The sequence below is a fragment of the Pipra filicauda genome, unplaced genomic scaffold (genome assembly GCF_003945595.2).
Source record: "Pipra filicauda isolate LSUMZ 115617 unplaced genomic scaffold, ASM394559v2 scaffold646_size190468_pilon, whole genome shotgun sequence".
Classification (NCBI taxonomy): Eukaryota; Metazoa; Chordata; class Aves; order Passeriformes; family Pipridae; genus Pipra; species Pipra filicauda.
The window spans coordinates 170,591-190,477 of record NW_024104805.1 but is presented as its reverse complement, the minus strand read 5'-3'; the positions used below and the strand labels follow the sequence as shown (position 1 = coordinate 190,477).

General features: G+C 46.8%; 2 protein-coding genes across 2 annotated transcripts; one reads left to right on the top strand and one right to left on the bottom strand.

The window, feature by feature from the left end:
- Positions 1 to 1,228: 1,228 nt before the first annotated feature.
- ISCU (iron-sulfur cluster assembly enzyme) lies at positions 1,229 to 4,040 on the bottom strand. The gene is made up of 5 exons (XM_027714874.2): positions 3,938 to 4,040; positions 3,750 to 3,863; positions 3,452 to 3,562; positions 2,720 to 2,798; positions 1,229 to 2,309 (listed from the first exon to the last, which is right to left on the bottom strand). Exons 1-5 carry the CDS (start codon positions 4,019 to 4,021, stop codon positions 2,215 to 2,217), a joined length of 483 nt encoding a protein of 160 aa, XP_027570675.1. The 5' UTR covers positions 4,022 to 4,040; the 3' UTR covers positions 1,229 to 2,214.
- Positions 4,041 to 4,355: 315 nt separating this feature from the next.
- On the top strand, positions 4,356 to 19,830 carry SART3 (spliceosome associated factor 3, U4/U6 recycling protein). The gene is given in 20 exon segments (XM_027714861.2): positions 4,356 to 4,477; positions 4,479 to 4,788; positions 5,677 to 5,803; positions 6,635 to 6,739; positions 7,060 to 7,244; positions 8,174 to 8,279; positions 9,167 to 9,291; positions 9,749 to 9,904; positions 10,711 to 10,849; positions 11,231 to 11,338; positions 11,783 to 11,860; positions 12,070 to 12,128; positions 12,930 to 13,039; positions 13,300 to 13,412; positions 13,852 to 13,928; positions 14,314 to 14,479; positions 15,172 to 15,620; positions 16,110 to 16,262; positions 17,384 to 17,562; positions 18,461 to 19,830. Coding segments are annotated over 20 exon segments (3,033 nt in total). The 5' UTR covers positions 4,356 to 4,370; the 3' UTR covers positions 18,642 to 19,830.
- Positions 19,831 to 19,887: the final 57 nt, after the last annotated feature.

The window sequence follows — 19,887 nt, the reverse complement described above, 5'->3', positions numbered from 1 at the left end:
AGCGCCGATGAAGACCCTGCTCCCTCACCCCCCCCAGCCCCCTTGAGCCCCCCTACCCTTGTGCCAACGGGACACTGTGGTAAATCCACGGGGTTTTTTGGTAGCCGCTGGTTTCCCCCAGGGCTGGAATGCCAGCAGCCCCTGCTCCTGCTGCCCAAGGGGCTTTTCCCACCCCAGCTCTGGCTCTGCCCTCCCTGTGCCAACAGCTTCCTCCCAAACGTTATTTTACTGATCAGTCTCCTGAGCCGGACACCTGGCTGGGAGCTGTGTCCCTTCGGGAAGAGGGACAGGACCAGGGCCAAGGTCTGTAGCTGTCCCCTCCCTGGGCAGTGGGACAGGGACTCCCTGTGACCGTGGGCATCATGGGCGGCTTTGCCCATGGCTGTGGCACTGAGACCACACGGACAGGCTGCCCTTGGCCACCCGAGGGGAGGAGGGATGAGGATTTAGGGACAAGGACCCATCCTTTCATTTTTTCACCCCAAAGCATGTCCCAGAGCCCAGCTGGACTTTTGCCTCATTTCCTTAACCCCTCTGGCTAGAAATAAACATTTCTTCTGCAGACCTTTTCTGTGTTTCTCTGCAGCTGTGGGAGGCCAGGGGACATTCCCAGTGTCCCTTTGCTCCTACAGGACCCTCCCTGGGCTGGACTGGGCTCTGGCCTCTCTGGAGCCCGGCAGTGAGACCCTGGGGAGGCTGCGTATCACCCCCCAAATCTGCACGTCACGCACTGGTTCCAGGAAACCCTTATCTTGTACCCACAGCCCAGGGCGGAGGGGGGGGTAAAGTGGGGCTGTGGGGACCAAAGGGGCACTGTGGGGACCTTGTCCCACAGCACTGGGATGCAGCTGCTCCGGCAGGGATGGCAGGTAAACCTGGAAGGCAGGAGGCTGTTCTGCCCGGAATGCAGCACATCCCCACTCCCTGTTTCCCTATATCCCCGTGTCCTTACAACCCAGATCCCTGTGTCTTGTCCCAGCCACAGGAGAGGTCAGTATGTGTCCATATGTCCCTGCCTCAGGACAACCTGCCCTTTGGAAGAGCCTGTCAGCACAAAGAGCTGACTCTGCCCCAAAGTAGATGTGGGTGTCTGAAGTTTCCCTCCCTCATTTTTCTTTTTTTTAACTGGGAAAGAGCAGGAATGTTCCCTGGGAGTGAGGCACTCTCTGGCAGGAGCTGAGGTACAAGAGGGACCTTGTGAGGGACAAACCACAGCAGCAACAGGTGATTTTTGTGTTAAAAATGACAAATATTGTGCCCAGATGTACCAGAATGAACTGATTGTTTTTTAAATGTGGTTTTAAATGTTTAACAACACCCTCAGTAAGAAGAAAGGGAAGTGAAGTGTCTTGAGTGAGTGAGAAGGTAAGATGTGAAGTTTTCCAGTGTGTTTTCTGCCTGTTTTGGAGATACTCCACTGGAAAAGAGGAATCCTGGGAGCTCCCCCTCAGCTCCATGTCCCAGCTCCACTATTCCCCACTGGGTTCCAGTCTGAGGGGGTATTTCATAGAATCCTGAAATGCTTTGGGCTGGGAGGGATCTTAAAGCTTATCCAGTTACAACTCCCTGCCTTCGTCAGGGACACCTTCCCTTAGCCCAGGATTTACAGCTGTAACAGAGCACTTGGCCAGGGCAGGGGTAGAATTCTTAGAGAAAACACCCCAAAATTCCAGCTGTTCTTTTAACAGGAGCTTCAAAAAATTTAAGTGGTGACAGGATGGGAGCAGAAGCCAGCAGGTCTGTGCTCCCTGGCCACCACTTGCCCTTTGGCACCTGCAGAAGGGTCCCAGAACTCCAAGAGCAGGAATTTGCACCCAGATTGCAAAACCAACCCCAGCTCAGTGGGACACGGGCTGAGCGCAGCTCTCACACACACACAACACCAAGGCAATGCTTCCCACTAAATTCCATAAAATATTAGGCAAAACTAGACATCTTCCCCCAAAAAAAAAAAAAAAAAAAGAAAAAGTGCAGCCCTTCCAGTACCGGCCAGCGGGGTTTTCTCTCTGGAGCAGAGTCTTCCCGCGGCATTCCAGAGGGGACAGGGCCCCCCATCCCGGCCGTGTGAGCACTACGGAGTGGCTGGACACCACCAGGGACACGTTGTGCGTAACTTGTGCGTATCTTACAGCTCGAGTAGTGCACTGGGTCCTACTACAGCTCAGGAATTGCACTGCAAAGTGAGGAGGAAGGAGGAAAAGCTCCGCAGTCAGTTCAGGCATTGTTGGCTTTTTTCTCGGATTCTTTGTTGGGATCCTGCTTCAGTTTGTAATCAGCCAGGGCGGCCTTGATGGCGTCTTCAGCCAGCACTGCAAACCAAAAACGTGGGATTTTAAGGATCATTAGAAGGCTTTTAGGACAAGAGATGAAGGAAAAACAAGAGCAGGCAGCAGTGACCATCGCTACAGGCAACACGTGTCAGATTTGAGGAGCAGAATCTGAACAGAACCCATATAATACTGAATCCACAGAATACTGGACCCATATAATGTAAATTTATGTAATATAATTTCAGATAATATAATTCAGAATCTGAACATTTATTATCACTCTGCTAAGCTACAGCTCCAGAATATTAAAGAGATCTGAAAACACTTAAATTAACCCTGAAATCTGAACATCGAGGCCAACCTTGTGCAGAAACTATTTGGAAAACAACATCCCAGAGCATCTGGGCTATTCCCAGAGTATCCTCCTGAAATCCCAGGTGTTTACTTACTGGAGCAGTGCAGTTTGACAGGGGGAAGGCAGAGTTCCTTGGCAATATCCGTGTTCTTGATTTTCAGCGCTTCGTCAACCTGGAACACAGGGAGGGTGGTCAGGGGTCCTGGTAGGTACAACACAGGCTGGAAAGGGGTTTGCTAAGAGGGTTTAATGATCCAGAGCCAACAGAATCCCAAGGGCAGAACATTTCAGCTGCCCAGGGCAGGGAGGATGTTGGAATTAAGGAATCTGACAGAGCAGGAATGAACCAACACACACTAATGTCACAGACTGCCACTACTTGAGCTGCTGATCCTCTACCACAACACTGAAGTGCATTTGTTGCTGGTAGAACAGGTTTAAATGATCTCAAACCTCTCTGCAATTAAACTTTCTCCCAGAACTTGCCATCAGCCTGGTTTTGCTCGTTGCATAAGACACAAAGTACTTCCCTGGTGGAATCATCACCCCTGGAAGTGCTCAAAAAATGTGGCACCTGGGGACATGGGTCAGTGGTGGACCTGGCAGCGCTGGGGGAATGGTTAGACTCAATGCTCTTAGGGCTTTTTCTAACGTTAATGATTCTCTGGCGATTCTTGGAAAAGGCAACTCTTGTTCTAAGTCAGGGCTGGCAGTCACTGCCTTTTAAGCTACAGCACAAATCAGCGCTGGGATTCCCTGGCCAGGGTGATCCCGACAAAGAGCAGAGGCTGGTGTGAAGCTCGGAAGCTTTTCCAGGCTCCCTCACCGTTTTCCCTTTGACCCACTCGGTGGCCAGCGAGCTGGAGGCGATGGCTGAGCCGCACCCGAACGTTTTGAACCGGGCGTCCACGATCTTGCCGTTCTCGTCCACCTCCACCTGTGAGAACATTTTGGGAACGCTTCAGTGCCTGCCCGGGGGGAGCAGAGCGGGCCCTGCCCCGGGCACGGGCAGGGCGGCTGTGCGGGAAGGCCACGCTGTGCCCTGAGGGGACACGGGCAGCTTTGTGCCTCACAGCAGCCCCATCTGACCCCTCCACCAGGTGCCAGTGGGTCCTCAAGGTCACCTGTAGCTTCATGACGTCGCCGCAGGCCGGAGCGCCCACCAGGCCGGTGCCCACGTTCTTGGCGTTGCGGTCGAGGGAGCCGACGTTGCGCGGATTCTCGTAGTGATCCACCACCTACGAAGGCACAGTGTCACCGAGAGCCATCCAGATTCCCCCCCGTCCTTCCCCGTGCCCCGCTCGCCCCTCACCTTTTTGTGATAGCCCAGCGCGGCCGGGGCGGACCCGGCCCGGGGCCGCAGCAGCACCGCCCCCGCCGCCCTCAGCGCCGCCATCTTGACTGAGGGGCGGTCGGAGCACGGCACCCTTTTATAACCTCGGGCGGGGAAGCCACGCCCCCGGCCACTCCCACAACCGCGCCCCCTTGCCCTAGGCCGCCGGCCGCCCGTCTCTCACCGCGACCGCGGGTTCGCTGCGCAGACCGAGCGAGCGTTGGGGGCCGCCCGCGGGAAGGGCCTCACGCTGCTTCTTAAACGATCAATAAGTAAATAAACGATGGAAGCGCTGTTTCTGTCGCGACAGGCGTTTTATCGCGATACCCGGCGCGTGTGCTGGACGCGCCGGCCACACTCAATATGGCGGCCGAGCAGCACCGCGCACGCCGCGAACCCTCCCAGAGGCCCCATGAGGGCCGCGCAGCGGGGTGCCCGCAGCATTGCCTGCGCCACACTCCGGAATACAAGGGGTCGCGCCGCCGCTCCGCTCAGTGCAGCTCGGTCCCGCTGCGCGGCCGGGCGCGGGACGGTGCGAGCGGAGTATCACCGCTCTCCCCGCCCTGTTCGGCTGGCGGCTGCGCGGCACGGCGGGACGGGCAGCGCCGGGGCAGCCGCGGCGGCCGGCGGAGCTCGGCGGCCGGCGAGCGGAGCTGCATAAGATGGCGGCGGCGGGAGCTGAGGCGGCGGCCGAGGAGGAGAAGCGGCTGCCGGAGGGAGACCCCGAGTCGGGCGGAGACTCGGATGACGAGGGGGACTCCGACTCCTCCGGCGACGGCGAGGATGAGGAGAAGGAGAACGAGGCTGAGATCCAGCGGCTGGAGGAGCAGGTGGGCCCGGCGGGCAGCGGGTGTGGCGGGAACGGAGGATAAGCCACGACTGTGCCTGTACTTTGATGCTGGGAAGTGTCAAGACGTGGATTTCCGTGGTCCTTGCGGGTCTCGTCCAACTCGGGATATTCCGTGGTTTTAAGACGCGAGTGTTTGGAGTCTGAAGTGAAAACTGAGCGTTTGTGGTGGCTTTTTGCGAGGGAAATCAGCGAGTGGAGCCCCAGTGCGCCGTTTGTACTCATTGAGGCAGCTCAGCCGCCTGTGGGGGGGCTTCATTGCCTTTGAAGAAATTAAAGCACGTTTTTCTCTGTGAACAGCGACAGGACCCGAGGAAACGTCTGGACCTGTGTCAGGGGAGGGTTAGGTTGGGTCTCAGGAAAAGGTTCTTCCCCCAGGCTCCCCAGGGCAGTGGTCACAGCCCCAAGGCTGCCAGAGCTCAAGGAGCTTTTGGACAACGCTCTCAGGGACAGGGTGGGATTCTTGGGGTGTCCTGGGCAGGGTCAGGAATTGGCCTGGGATGATCCTCGTCGTCCCTTCCAGCTCAGGATATTCCATGAGTTGGCTCTTAAAAAGAGACTCTTCATTCGGGTGCGTTGTGCAGCTGGAATCTGTCGTGCTCCTGCTGCATTGGGATTTATGAGCAGTAACCCTGGGAGCTTAGAGGCATGAGCTGAGCACTAAGCTTAACTTAAAGCTCTTTTAAACCTGAAAGCGTTTTTTAAAAATGTCTCTGTGTGACCTGGAAACACCTTACGAACAAAGGGGAAGTTTGTTGCAACTCCGTTGTCTTGGCTCCGTGAACACATGAGGAGATTATGATTTATTTTTGATTTCTTCGTGTCCATCACTCAGCAGTGGTTTTAGAATTGATTTTTATCGTTTTTTAAGCTGTCCATCAATGCCTTTGACTACAACTGTCACTTGGATCTGATCAAGCTGCTCCGTCAGGAGGGAGAGCTGGTGAAGCTCCGCAGAGCTCGGCAGAAGATGAGCGAACTCTTCCCCCTCACTGAAGGTACTGAGCATCCTCTGCTCCTGTTACAGCCTCCACAAAGGAAGCTTCACCTGTGGAGATTGCTGGTTCAGTGGTGAAACAACATGTTTGTGCCAGGTTTAAGCACCCTCAGGCAGGGAGTGTGACCCAGATCCCAGCAAACTCCTGCCAAAAGTGACATTTCACAGATGAGCAGCAAAAAAATTCCTTGTTGGTGGAAGCTGTGGGCAGCCCTGGAAATGGGTATCTCCTTTTTATTCATAACACAGAGACAGTGTAAGTACTGCAGAGGCTGCTCTGCCAGTGGGATTTTAGTCTTGGAAAGGGAAGCCCTGGCACAGGTTGCCCAGAGAAGCTGTGGCTGCCCTATCCCTGAAAGTGTCCAAGACCAGGTTGGACAGGGCTTGGAACAACCTGGGATAGTGGAAGGTGTCCCTGCCCATGACAGGGAGTGGAACTGGATGATCTCTAAGGTCCCTTTACACCCAAACCATTCCATGATTCCATGTTTCCTTCTGTGTCTGTGGAAACTTGCAGCCTCCAAAGCCATTTACTGTCACAAGTGTGAGGACAGGTTGGTTCCAGGTACATCCTGATCCTCTGCTCAAGGGTCTGATAAATTGCAACTTCTCCCTTAGTAAAAAGGTGCTTGTTTAGTACCAGTTTAGAAAATCTCCATACAACTTTAATTTTAAATTAATTATGTCTAGTCATGGAAGTTAAAATTCCTCTCTTTGCCTTGGCCCTCTCCCTGATTTTAACTCTGCTCCTAAAAACTCTAATAAAACACCATGTGGATGTTACTTGTTATTTCTGAACAGTAGTGATGTGTTCCAAATCTTTTCCTTTTAGAAATCTGGCTGGACTGGCTGAAGGATGAGATAAAAATGGCTTCGGAGAGCCACGAGCGAGAGAAGGTCTATGAGCTGTTTGAACGAGCTGTCAAGGATTACATCTGTAAGTCCTTAATAAATGCTGTAAAATGTCTTGTGTTACATCCAGATTTGGCTTTTTTTTTATAGAGAAGTCTTTTCCTTCTGTTATAATGCAGAAATTGGATTGACATTTCAAGTTAATTTCTGAAATATTCGCGTGAAGCGATGCAGCATAAATTCAATATTTTAGCTTTACTGTACTGGATAAACAAAAAAAGAAAATAAAGAGAACTGTCATGTGTTGGTCTATTTATTTGCAGCAAATAAGGTGTTTGGGAAGCAGAGTTGACTTGATCTCCTCAAAAATAATGAAACCCAGGCATCTATTTGTCCTTTGTTTAGGTCCTGAAATCTGGTTGGAATACGCCCAATATTCCATTGGAGGCATCGGTCAGGAAGGGGGGATCGAGAAGGTGCGGTCGATCTTTGAGAGGGCACTGACTGCAGTGGGGCTGCACGTCACCAAGGGCACAGCTCTGTGGGAGGCATACAGGGAATTCGAGAATGCCATCCTGGAAACAGCACAGGTGAGGCCATTCCCCAGGGCTCTCATCCCAGACAAGCTGTGGAGCAGCTCCTGGAGTCACCTCGGGCTGTCTCCTCTGAGAAAAGGGCCTTTTCAGCTCTAAAAACTGGCCCTTTGCTCTGGGAAAGCCATTCTGTGTATTTGATTGATAAATTAGTGGATTTGTGCTTAAATAAAATCATAAAATCTCAAATCCACGAGCAAAGTTTCCCACTACTGATTGAATTGCCGAGAACAGCTTTAAATTGAGGAGCTCCATTATCAAACAATATTCTTGCCAGTGACTATTTCTGCACAGAGTCAATCTTGTTTAAGTTTCTAGACTGTTCTCTACTTCAGCTTTGAACTCATCCATTATTCCACACTGTTTGTGCCTTGTGGACGAGGGTATTTTATCCCTGGAAAGTACAGTTTGACATCTGCAAAATATACTTTTACGAGATGGCCAGAATGTGAATATTTCTTTTAATTTTTATAGTTAGCTACATGAGAGATGGAAGTTAAAGATGTCCCTGCTCATGGTGGGGTGGGAACTATTTAATTTTAAAGGTCCTTTCCTACCCCATTCTCTGAAATGCCCTAACAAAGGAGTAACAGGAGAATGCCCTTTCATTCCCAAACACAATCAAAGCTGGAAGTTCCAAATCATCTCTCCACACCCCAGGGATTTACTGAAACCTCTTTGGTGGTTTGTGAAGCAGCACAGTTACTTGTTCTCCTTGATCATTTCCCTGTGTCTGTGTCAGCTTTCAGTCAGGAATGCTTTTCCCATTGACCCAGTGGAGTGATCTCCAAGTTTTAGCTTTCCCAGCAGTGAAATGCGAGTTGGCCGTGTGTGTCCACTTGGATCTCGGCTCCCCCAGCTCATAAACAACCCCCCATCGTGTCCATCAGCTTGGAGCTGATTGAATTCCCTCCTTTTGTTGGTAGCCAGCCCCTGGCAGCGTTCCATCCCCGGAGCAGCAGCAGGTGCTGTGCAGCCAGCTCGAGAAGATCCACACACTGTTCCGGCGCCAGCTGGGGATCCCACTGCTGGGTAAGAGCCGGAGGGAGGGAGGGAAGAGCTGGGATACACTGATCCAGCCACTGGGCACCAGGGTTCTTTTGGTAGAGCCACACAAGCTGCAGCTGGAATTCTTGTGTTCCCTTTAATCAGTGCCATTTGCCTTGTGAGTGAGGCACAGATCCTTTTGGATCAGGAATATTCTTGTTTATTGACACTTGGGTTATGTGATTGCTCAGAGCTTTTTAAAGTACAGGTGATGAGCACAAAATGTGACCGCTAGAAATGAGGAATTTGCCTCATGCATGAGGCACAAATCCCTTTGGACCAGAAATATTTGTATTTATTTAAACCTAGTGTATCTGGTTGCTCGGAGCATCATTTGAGGCTATTTAAAGTGCAAGGGATGAGCACAAAACGGGACCATTAGAAATGAGGAATTCAGCTGTGATTGCTGCATAAAAACCTTGGTAGGGAGTATCTCTGACAGCTGGATTGTTGGAATTCTTCCTTGTCTAGTTCCTATTTTAAACTCTTGAGTCCCTTTTCTTGCTGCTTTGCTCACAAGAGAAAGTCAAACATAGTTCTTTGACTTCATTTCCATATGGAGAGACTTTGGTTTCTTAAATTTTCTTTAAAGCCTTGGGGAAAATTTTGCCCCTTGGGTTTTCTAATTCCAAATGGGCAGGTTTAATATAACTTGCCCTGAGTTTGCTGTAGGATACTGTATAAGGTGAGGTGTCTGAACCCTTGAAGTGTGCAGTAGTGTGACAGATCCCAAAAGGGAATAAGTAAATATTTATTATAAATATTATATAAATAACAATAGGAATATATGTTAGAGCCAAACATAGGTTGAAATCTGATTTTTTTAGTCCCATAAGTGCATTATTAATGAGGTTTCATGTCTATTCTCATAGACATGGAGGCTTCATATGCTGAATATGAGGAGTGGTCAGAAGAGCCAATTCCAGAAACAACAATCAAAAATTACAAAAAAGCTCTACAGCAACTGGAGAAGTGCAAACCCTATGAAGAGGCACTGGTAATGCTGTCACTTGTATCTTGCTTTAAAACTAAGAGTGAATTGCTTTGGGGTGACTTATTTTTTCCCAAATTTATTAGTTTCTAATCCCAGAGATAAAGCAGCTGAGTGTTGCTGGGGGACTTGAGCTGTGAGCAATGGGGGGCAGAAGAAGCCTCACAACTGGGAATACTGGGAATTATTGAATCTATTGAGTGTGTCAGGCCACCCTAAGGTGCACATGAGTGTTCCAGCTGGTTTTTCCAGCATTGAGGAGTAACAAGTAGGGATCTGAGTGGTTTCAGAGCAGGCTGGTGTTCAGAGGTGTGTGAAAATCAAGAGCTGCTGATGTTTAAGAGTTTAGAGGCAAGTTTCTTATGTGAAATTTTGCATGAGACCTGCTCTGGGGAACAGCTGAACTGTTTGAATTGTGTTTTATTTAAGAGTTTAATGTTTTGTCTCCCTGTTTGTTTCCCAGCTGGGTGCTGAAACACCAAAGCTGGCAGAATACCAGGCTTACATTGATTTTGAAATGAAAGCAGGTGATCCAGCTCGCATTCAGTTGATCTACGAGAGAGCCTTGGCTGAGAACTGCCTTGTCCCAGATCTCTGGGCACGTTACAACCAGTATTTGGTAAGGAAATAAACTTAAAACTGCACACATTTTCCTTATTTTTATTTCCCTGGTTTATTGTTTTTTAATCTCAGTGGCTGACAAACAGCCAGTAAGTTCTACTTCAATCCTGCCCTTTAGTCTTTAAATCCTCCAGAAACTGATTTTTCTCCTCACCTTTGCTTTCCTCCTGTTTTTAGAGGTGTGTTTATTAATCAGGTGAGCATTTGAACACTTTTTTCCTCGAGCTGTGTATTTTCTCTGCAGAATTAAATGTTTTGGCCATTGAGCTCCAGCTGCACTGAAGTAAACCCAGCTGTTCAGCCCATATTTCCCTGGGGTTGGTTAGTGCAGTCTGAAGCTGATCCTGAGCTCCAGAGGCAGGACAGAAGGTGGCTGGATTAAGGGATCAGGGTGACTCCCTGCAGGAGGCTCATCCAGGCCCAGTTGCTCCGTCATCTCTTTATCTTCCCAGCTGGAGACAGCAGGTTGCAGGTGGAACAGCACCTGCATCAGTAGGCTGTGTGTGATCCTTTCCTCTCCTCTTACACTCCAGCTGGGAATTTAAAATTTAAAATAAATATTATCTCACTGGCAGAAAACACCTCACTGGTTTGGTAGTTCCAATTTGTGTTGCTCATTTGAAGGTGTTCCCTGGCTTTTTGGGAATATAGAATTTGAAACACCCAGCTCAGCTTTTCAAATACAAAATGAAAGTGCTTTTTTTTTTTTTTTTCCCCAAGTGATGGCTCTTTGTAAGATGGGATTTGGCTCAGATGGTCTCTCTGGCTGACAGGAACTTGAACTTTGTTGTATGATTCTTCCAGGACCGGCAGCTCAAAGTGAAGGAGTTGGTTTTATCCGCCCACGACCGCGCTGTCAGGAACTGCCCCTGGACAGTTGGGCTGTGGATTAGGTACCTCTTGGCCATGGAGAGGCACAGGGTGGATCACAGCATCATTTCTGGTAAAGAAAGGCCACCTCAGCAAAACTTCTTTACAGTTCTGCCCTGTGAATAACCTGTGGCAAGTGGGACTTGCAGGATTTGTTTCCACCTGCTGCAGTCTCAGAGCCGCTGCCACGTACAGCAAGTGCTTCTAGGGCTGCTTTTGGTGAGCAGCTGCAGCTCTGAGCAAGCAATGAACAACTTAGAATGAACATTCCTGATTTAAACTGGCTTTAAATCCACTTCTTAAACCAGTTTACTTTGTAGAATTTCTTGTCTTTTCCTGTTTTCCCAGAAACCAGTGGTATATGTGTATATATTTATTGTGCTATGACTGCAGTTTGCTAATTTTGACAATGAAAAGTAACTGTGTTTGAGTTTTCTCCCGTGTTTTCTTTCAGAAATGTTTGAAAAAGCTCTGAATGCAGGTTTTATCCAGGCAACAGACTATGTAGAGATCTGGCAGGCATATCTGGATTACCTGAGAAGAAGAGTGGATTTTACACAAGGTCTGTATGATAAATGTGGGAATAAGTATTTAAACTGTTTTCTATGTACTTCTCTGAAACAGTGGTATTACTGTTTGGGTTTTTTTAAATAACAGTATTTTCATCTTTCACAGAAGTTAAATTCATATATTTTATAGACACTAACTGGCCAGAAAGTAATTGGTTTAAAGCAGCTCCTTGCTGGCAGAGTAGATTATGCTGTTGCAAATCTGCCCTGCCTTGTGTTTTTGATACCTAATGGTTTTTTATTATGCATGTAGTGAGTTTTTGTTAGTGAGTAATCAATTTAAGTAATAATAGCCGTAAGAAGAAGAAGAAGTAATAAATTTAATCTCCACCACTAACTCAAAAAATCATTGTGAGTGTTAAGGAAAATGTTTTACTGTATGAGAAATTGAAATTAATTATTATTTTAAGGTAATTCTTTCTTTTTTTTCCCTAAAGACTCAAGTAAAGAGCTGGAGGAGCTGCGCTCTGCCTTTGCACGTGCTGTGGAGTACTTGAAACAAGAAGTAGAAGAGAGTGAGTTAAATCATCCAATATGTTGTTTTCTTCGTTCAGAATAATTTTTATAAGACCAGTTCTCCGCACAATGTTTAACTTGTCTTCCAGGGTCTTGAACATCTTAAGAAAGCTCCAGATAAGCATTTCAACTCCATGGAGAACTTGTTTAATAAACACTTTATTTCCAAGAGCCGAGTACAACAAACAGTCTTTGTTTTTATTCCTAGGATTCAGTGAAAGTGGAGATCCATCCTGCACCATCATGCAGAACTGGGCAAGAGTTGAGGTGAAGTTTCTCTCTGCTGTATTTAAATTACTGAACTAGATAAAACTGATTGTTTTAACATTCCAGCCAAGTAGAAAATTCCTTTTCTACTTTGGAATTTTGTCTGGGTTGCTTCAATGAGTAAATGTGCCGGTGCAGTCACTACAAGTGGATGTTTTATTTTCCTTCCTTCGCCATGGGCTCTCAGGAGTTGGGATCAGTCGTGTGACCTGTGTGCTGTAATTTCTCTGGGCACAAGGCATGGGATGGGTTGCCAAAGTGTTGACCATTGGAATCCTCTGAACGATGTGGGCCTGAAGCTGAATTAATTATTTCATTTCATGCCCAGTTAGGGAGGGAGAAAATAAGTACATCCAGGTGTGGTTCAGGTTATGCTAAAGCAGTTCTAAGTCACCTGTCTGGTGTATTGATAGACCTCCACAGTCAGATCGGGTGAATCCAGCTTGGGTCTCCTAAGCCATTTCCCCTCTTCCTAAACACAAAGCAAGCTCTCAGTTTGGGAGAAGAGCTGAAGTGCTCTATTAGGTACATTCATCAATAACAAAAGGAAAAATTCAGAAGCAACTATCAAATATTTTTTTTTATAATGACAAAAAAGAAATATATGTGGCAGCCAGAACCAAGGCAGATGTTTGAGATGGGCAGGGAAGTATTATTAAGGAGTAGAAATTAATCTAAGGGTGTATCTTCCTGGGTCTGTCTGCATCACCTGTGGTCTTCCCTTGGTTTGGGTGCTGGGATTTAATGGTGTTGAACGAATGATCCTAAATGATATTGGGTATTTGGGGTGCTCTGTTCCAGGCCCGCCTGTGTAACAACATGCAGAAAGCCAGAGAGCTCTGGGACAACATTATGACTAAAGGAAATGCCAAATATGCAAACATGTGGCTGGAGTACTATAACCTGGAAAGGTAAGAGCTTGGCTGGGGGGGGAGAGTTAATTCCCTTTTAATTTCCTCATCTGTGTGAGGCAAAGCTTAGCTTAGCACGGGTTTGCTTCTTTTGGGTTTGGAGGTTCTTGGAGCAGCTCTGCTGTGTATTCCAGGAGTGCTACAGCACCAGTGTGAAATGGGAGCTGCTGGGGAAGGAGGGGGAAGGTTTTCATGGATGTAGGAGCTGTGTTGTGGCCCTGCTGTGAGGTTTGGCCCCTCAGTGCCCTCCCCTCCTGCAGAGCCCACGGGGACACCCAGCACTGCAGGAAGGCCCTGCACCGCGCCGTGCAGTGCACCAGCGACTACCCCGAGCACGTCTGCGAGGTGCTGCTCACCCTGGAGAGGATTGAAGGTAATTAATTGGCTCAGAGAAGGGTAATTAATTGCCTGCTCCTCACCTCATCTTACCCAGCCTGGCTAATGTGTGATGACACAGAGTGAATTTTGATCCGGTGTTTTTGTGTTCACTTTCCTTTCACTGCTGTCCTGTACACTCACAGCTCTGTCTTCTTTCCTTCTCTTCTGGCTCGATTTGGAGCCTGCTAAAATTACTGGATTTTTCCATACCCTTTTGGAGTATCAAAGTCTAAATGAGGGGTTTCTGCTCTGCTTGGCTCCTGTTTTTATTTTCTTCGAAGCTACTTGTTCTAGTTAAAATTTTCATGTGTAAACGTTAATATTAAGAGCAAGTTCCATGAAGTCAATCACTCTTCTTTTTCCAGAATTGTATTTTTGAATTATGAGAGAGCTAAATACGAGACTTGTAAAATTATTTTCACTTTATCCATCAGGAACACTGGAAGACTGGGATGCAGCTGTTCAAAAAACAGAGAACAGATTAGCTCGAGTTAATGAACAAAGAGCAAAGGTCAGAACTTTGTGAGCTACCAAAACAGTTTATACACCCTAATTAAGATCATGCTCGTCTGAATGTCAGATTTCTCTTGTTACTTCCCAGCCTGACTTGCCTTAAAGCCTCAGAACTATTGATTTTTGGTTTAAAACTATGGTTAACAACCTCTCTTGATGCTTTTCATCTTTCCCCTTTTGACCCGTGGGTGGATACAAGAGTGCTGTGCACTCCAGGAAAGCTGGGAGAGCAAATAACTGAGATGTGCTTTAAATGATGTTCCCATTAGTGCTGTGGTTAATGTAGCTCAGGAGAAAACCCTCTGGGTCCAGTGCTCCAGAAAATGCTCTGCCATCTGCAGTCACTGGAAAAAAATTAATAAATAAACCTTACCTCTTTGTAGGCTGCTGAGAAAGAAGCTGCTCTGGCAAAGCAGGAGGAGGAGAAAGCTGAGCAACGAAAACAGGCTCGGGCAGAAAAGAAAGCTTCCAAAAAGGCTAAAAAAGCCAGGATTGGAGACAAGCGCAAGGCAGACGACGAGGACGAGGGGGAATGGGGACAGGAAGAAGGTAAAAATAAAATAAAATTAAAATCTCAGACCTCTGGCAACAGGGTTATTTTGTGTTAGAGGCAGATGAGGAATTGCCATCACTCGTGTCTTCAGAGCTGCTGTGCTTTCAGGGCTTCTCTCTCCTGGCAGGTCTTTGTTGTGGTAATGAAATGAAAGCAAAGCTAAATGGTTTTTGACCAACAGAAATACATGTTTTTAAGAATTCTAGAGTTTTCTAGGCTTTTCTTATTTTGAAGAAATATTTTTTCTTTTTTTTAAAGTCGTTTTTCTGACTCATCGTATGACGCCAAGCCATGTGTGTAAATTGGGTTATTCACTATTGCAGCAGGCTCTAGGAAGTTGATAACAGAAGACTTTAATAGGTTGCACCCCCTGGGAGTTTTGGGAGCTTTTAGATTTTCTTTTTTTTTAAAAAAAACCCATTAGACAAAACAAAAGAACATGAATCAGCAACTGTCAGTTGTAACTGACTGACAAAAGGAACAAATATTCCTGTTGCTTTCATCTAAAGCTGTCTTGGTGGAATAATCTGTCGTTGTTATTTAAAACCTTTTTATTTTGTGTCTTTTGTGAAACCACAAATACAATGACATTTCCAAGCTGCACAGTGGGAATGGAGGACATATTAGTTTCAACAGTGAATGAAATGAGGTAATTTTTTCTAATAAGGTTTTTAATTTCATTATTTAGAGCTACCCAGCAAGAGGCACAGGGGAGAGGGTGATGGTGTGCTTCCTGAGGAAGACATGGAAGTGGAGACCGGGCTGTTTGGGAGAAGTGCCCCTGCAAAGCCAGATGGGCCAGCAAACCCCAAGGAAAGGGCATCGACCAGTCGGAAGGACATCCCCAAAGTGTTCCATGACAGCAGCAAGGATAAAGTCACTGTGTTTGTCAGCAACCTTGCCTACACCATGGCTGAGCCTGAGGCGAAGCTGAGGGAGCTCTTTGGGAGCTGTGGGGAGGTGGCAGAGATCAGACCAGTGTTCAGCAACAAGGGCACCTTCCGGGGCTACTGCTACGTGCAGTTCAAGGAGGAGGAATCTGCTCTGCAGGCCCTGGGCCTGGATCGCACAGCTGTGGAGGGAAGGCCCATGTTCGTGTCCCCATGTGTGGACAAGAACAAGAATCCAGACTTTAAGGTAAAGTTTTACTGGCTCAGGTTACACGGTGGGTCTGCAGAGGGGAGCTGTTGGAGTGTGTTGTGTCCAGAGTGCTCACATCCCATGAGCTCGTGTTGTGCTACTTTGGAATGGTCAAACTGATTTTTTGGGGATTTCTTGCATCTTCCCTTACTTTGCCATAAACAAGGACTGGCATCAATTTATTCAAGACTTGCAGAAATCTGCTAATTTGGATAGTTGTGGATCCCTTCCCACTGAGGATATTCTAGGATTATCTGTGACCATCCTCATTGTGAAGGAGACATGGATGTTTAGAAGCATTTACTTGCAAGTCCTTGGAGTATCTCTGTGTTTATATGGAAATATCTTCCAAGGTGCCACTTGTGACTTTAAGGTAGTTTTGGATCACACAGATATCAAGTACTCTGATAACTTTTAGGGTATGTAAGATTGAAATCTGTGGAGTCTCTGACTGGTTTATAACTAACATCCTTTTTGTTTCTCCAGGTTTTCAGGTATAGCACTACCCTGGAGAAACACAAGCTGTTTATATCTGGTTTGCCATTTTCCTGCACTAAGGAAGAGCTGGAAGAGGTGTGTAAAGCGCATGGGAATGTGAAAGACATTCGGCTGGTCACCAACAGAGCTGGAAAACCCAAGGTAGGCATCCTTAATACACTCTTATTTTCAAGAAATCCTTCAAAAAGAAGCTTGTCGTGAAGTTTGGATACAACAAGTTGGTTTTATTAAGTTGCCAGTGTGGCTTTGCATTAAAACTTGGGGAAATGCTTGGATTTATACAGCCCAGGGTGTCTGTGCTGATAACTAACTAAAGAGGGAAAGTGGAATTTTTTCAAAATACTTAAATGGCACAAGAAAAATGGGATGGAGGGGAAGACGTTTACAGCACTTTCAGTACAGTACAAACAGGTATTTGCAAGTCTGCAAAGGATTTGTTTTGAGAGTAACTGAGTAGATGGGGTTCACCTGGTGCAACCAATTCCCATCCTCCCTTTCCTCCGTTCCTGGAGGCTTTTGTTCCCAACATCTGCTGCAGTAAGAGATTTGCCAGTGAGAAATGAGCCACCTCTCTCTCACAGGGCTCATTATTTCCATCCTGGAATAAATGACTCCTTGTTAAATAAGTGATTCTAAACCAGCTGCTGCTCTGCCAAAATTCTACCTGACACCTGGGCCGTGTCTGTGGTGGGCCCTGCTCACAGGTGCCATCCTGGGGGTGCTGTGCATGTATCAAATTGGATTTTCTAACCCTTGGCACCATCTCAGGGGTGGTTCCTGTTTCATGCACACCTTGTATTGAGTGCTCTCATGTACCCCAATTCTTGCCATCCATGTTCTGAGCTTAGTTTGAGCTGGGATTGGGGCTAAACCACACATAAATGTACTTAGGGAATGTTATGTAAAACCTGATGTATTTCCTGTGAAACTGGATAATCTGAAAATGCAGCTTAAGGGCTTGAATGTCATTTGAAAGCATAACAGCAGTGAGAAGTGATGCCTCCCAGCCACTATCCCTCATTATATTTCATTATATTTATTTTAATAGGATTTCTTTTTTTTTTTTTTTCTTCCACAAATTAGGGCATCATGAATGAGAGTGAAGAAATTCAGGTTGTAAAAAGAATTCTTCTTAGAAGAATACTAAGACTCTGAGCCACGTTTAGCTTTGCTTTCTGTATGATTTCCTTCCAGATGGCCAAATTACTTGTAAAATACTGGAGATACAGAAGCACTAAAACTGATTGCTTTTCCTTATTTAGGGCCTGGCCTATGTGGAATATGAAAATGAAGCCCAGGCCTCCCAGGCTGTGCTGAAGATGGATGGTCTGACAGTGAAGGACCACGTGATCAAGGTGATGATCAGCAACCCCCCCCTGCGGAAGCTGCCCGAGGCTGGAAGGGCCTCCACATTCCCAGCTCCTCGACAGGTTTATGGAGCGTAAGTGTGAGGGAGGAGGGGGCTGCTGGCACTGCTGGGAAAGGAAATGCTGGGTTTCTTGTACACTAGAATTTAGGAATCTCATCTGAAATGTGTACCTTAAGGGGGCTTAGAGAAAGGAGGAAGAGGGACTTTTTATATAGGCAGCTACTGATAGGACAAGGGGGAATGTTTTCACACTGCCAGAGGGCAGGTTTAGATGGGATATTAAGAAAGAATTCTTCTCTGTGAGGGTGGTAAGGCCCTGGCAGAGGTTGCCCAGAGGAGCTGTGGCTGCCTCATCCCTGAAAGTGTTCAAGGACCTGACTTGGAGCAACCTGGGATAGTGGAAGGTGTCCCTGCCCATGGCAGGGGGCGGAACTGGGTGATCTTCAAGACCCCTTCCAACCCAAACCGTAATAGAGCTTTATGAATATGAGAGAATGCTTAAAAGGTACTGAACCGTAAAAAAAATGGGTTGTTGGATGGATGAGGAAAAGATTTTTCCTCTTTATCAACAGAAACAGGTCTGTAGTGATCAGAGTATCAGGCATTGGCCACCGCCTTGGATCCAATGTTGTCACCTGATCCCTCATAACCTCCACATCCTCTCGTTCTGGAGAACCAGCCATTGCTCAGAGTGAGCATTCAGGCTGCTCTTTCATTTTTTGGAGTGTTCCTGTATTGTAGGTGCCCTGTGGATAAACAGAGCTTCAACTTCTGGGGGCTGTCAGGCAGTTGTTGTCTGCCAGAACTCGGGTCTGTGTTTCAAAGCCACCCATTGAAACCTTTGCACTGCTTATTCCTGAAACAAATGACAGGAATAACATTTAAATGAGAGTTCCTCATAATGAACAAAGTCTTTGTTGTTTCCCCAAGTTAAGAGAGTGTGTTTAAATGGGATTTTTTTGCCTTCTAGGCGAGGCAAGGGAAGGACACAGCTGTCCATGATGCCCCGAGCATTACAGCGTCAGAACAACCCCATGGCCAAGGCTGAGAATGGGATGGTCCAGAACTCACCAGCAACTTCATCTGAGCCCCCTGCAGAGCCTAAAAAGATGTCCAATGCTGATTTTGCCAAGATGCTACTGAAAAAGTGAGCAAAAAGTCTGCAATCAGCAGGTCTGGTACAATGTGAAATGCCTTTATGGAAGCCATGTTGTGTCCTTATGCTGGCAAGGAGAGAAAGCCTGTCACAATCATGGAAATACTGTTCTGGACTGCTGCATTCATGGGATCAGTGTAGGATGGCACAAATCCAGGTAGTTTTCCTCTAAAGAGCAAAGAGTTATACTTTTGTTCTGGTAAAATGGCGTTCTATGATTCCTCATATTGAGGGTAACGAGGGGGGCAATATTTCCTGTCCAGCTTGGATGCCATGTGGAGTTTTTTTGAGTACTTTCCAACTATTTCTCTTTCATTAACGAATGAGATGCAATGTGAGACCCTTGGCAAGCCCCACTGGTCAGCTCAGATTGTGACTGCAGACATTCTCTCTGGCAACAAGCCCATTTTCCACCCAACCCCACGCACGCAGGGACAGTCATTTCCTTCCATGCAGAGTCCAATGGCAGATGCTCCAACTTCACCACAATGGCCTATTTTAGTATTGGGAGAGTTTCTATACATATGTGTGTATATGTAGATACCCAGATATACATATATATGTATTCAGTTCATGTTCTGTTCCAGTTGACCTGTTTTTTATATGGTGTATTTGTAAAAGACATTCAGATGATTATTTTTAAGTGTCATAAACTAATCTTTAGATCTGGTAGTTTTTGTTTCCCATAAAGTTGTTCGTGCTGTTGCTGAGGACCATATTTTTTGGTTGGTTTTGTTAGCTAGCTCATGTGTCTTTTGCAGGTGGTTTCTGTATGGTTTTGTACAAATGTGAAGTGCAAGCTGACGTTTCTTGGTTTATTAAACTCAAGTTCTCAAAGGTTTTCTATACATACTGTTGCTTTTGTTTAAATGTGGGTGTTGGAATTGCACTTATCCTCTGGCAGCTGGGTAGTGGTGATGTACCTCACCTCAGGTGTGCTCAGATAGTGTCACTCATACCTTTAAGCAGCTCATTCCATCTGTTCTGAATATCCTGAAATCAATAATCACCTCAGACTTTCAAAGAATGTGGGATGATCTCGGATAGAAATATTCCTGCTTGTCAACTCCTATTCTGGAAGTCACCACATGCAGGGGTGGATGTGAGGGGGGACCCCACTACCAAGTTCACTTGTACCACACAAACACTGCTGCAAATAAACACTATTTTCTGTGCTGATTTCACTTGGCTTTACTTTGAAATGATGAGTCTGGTCATGATGTCACAGGGCTGAGGGAGCC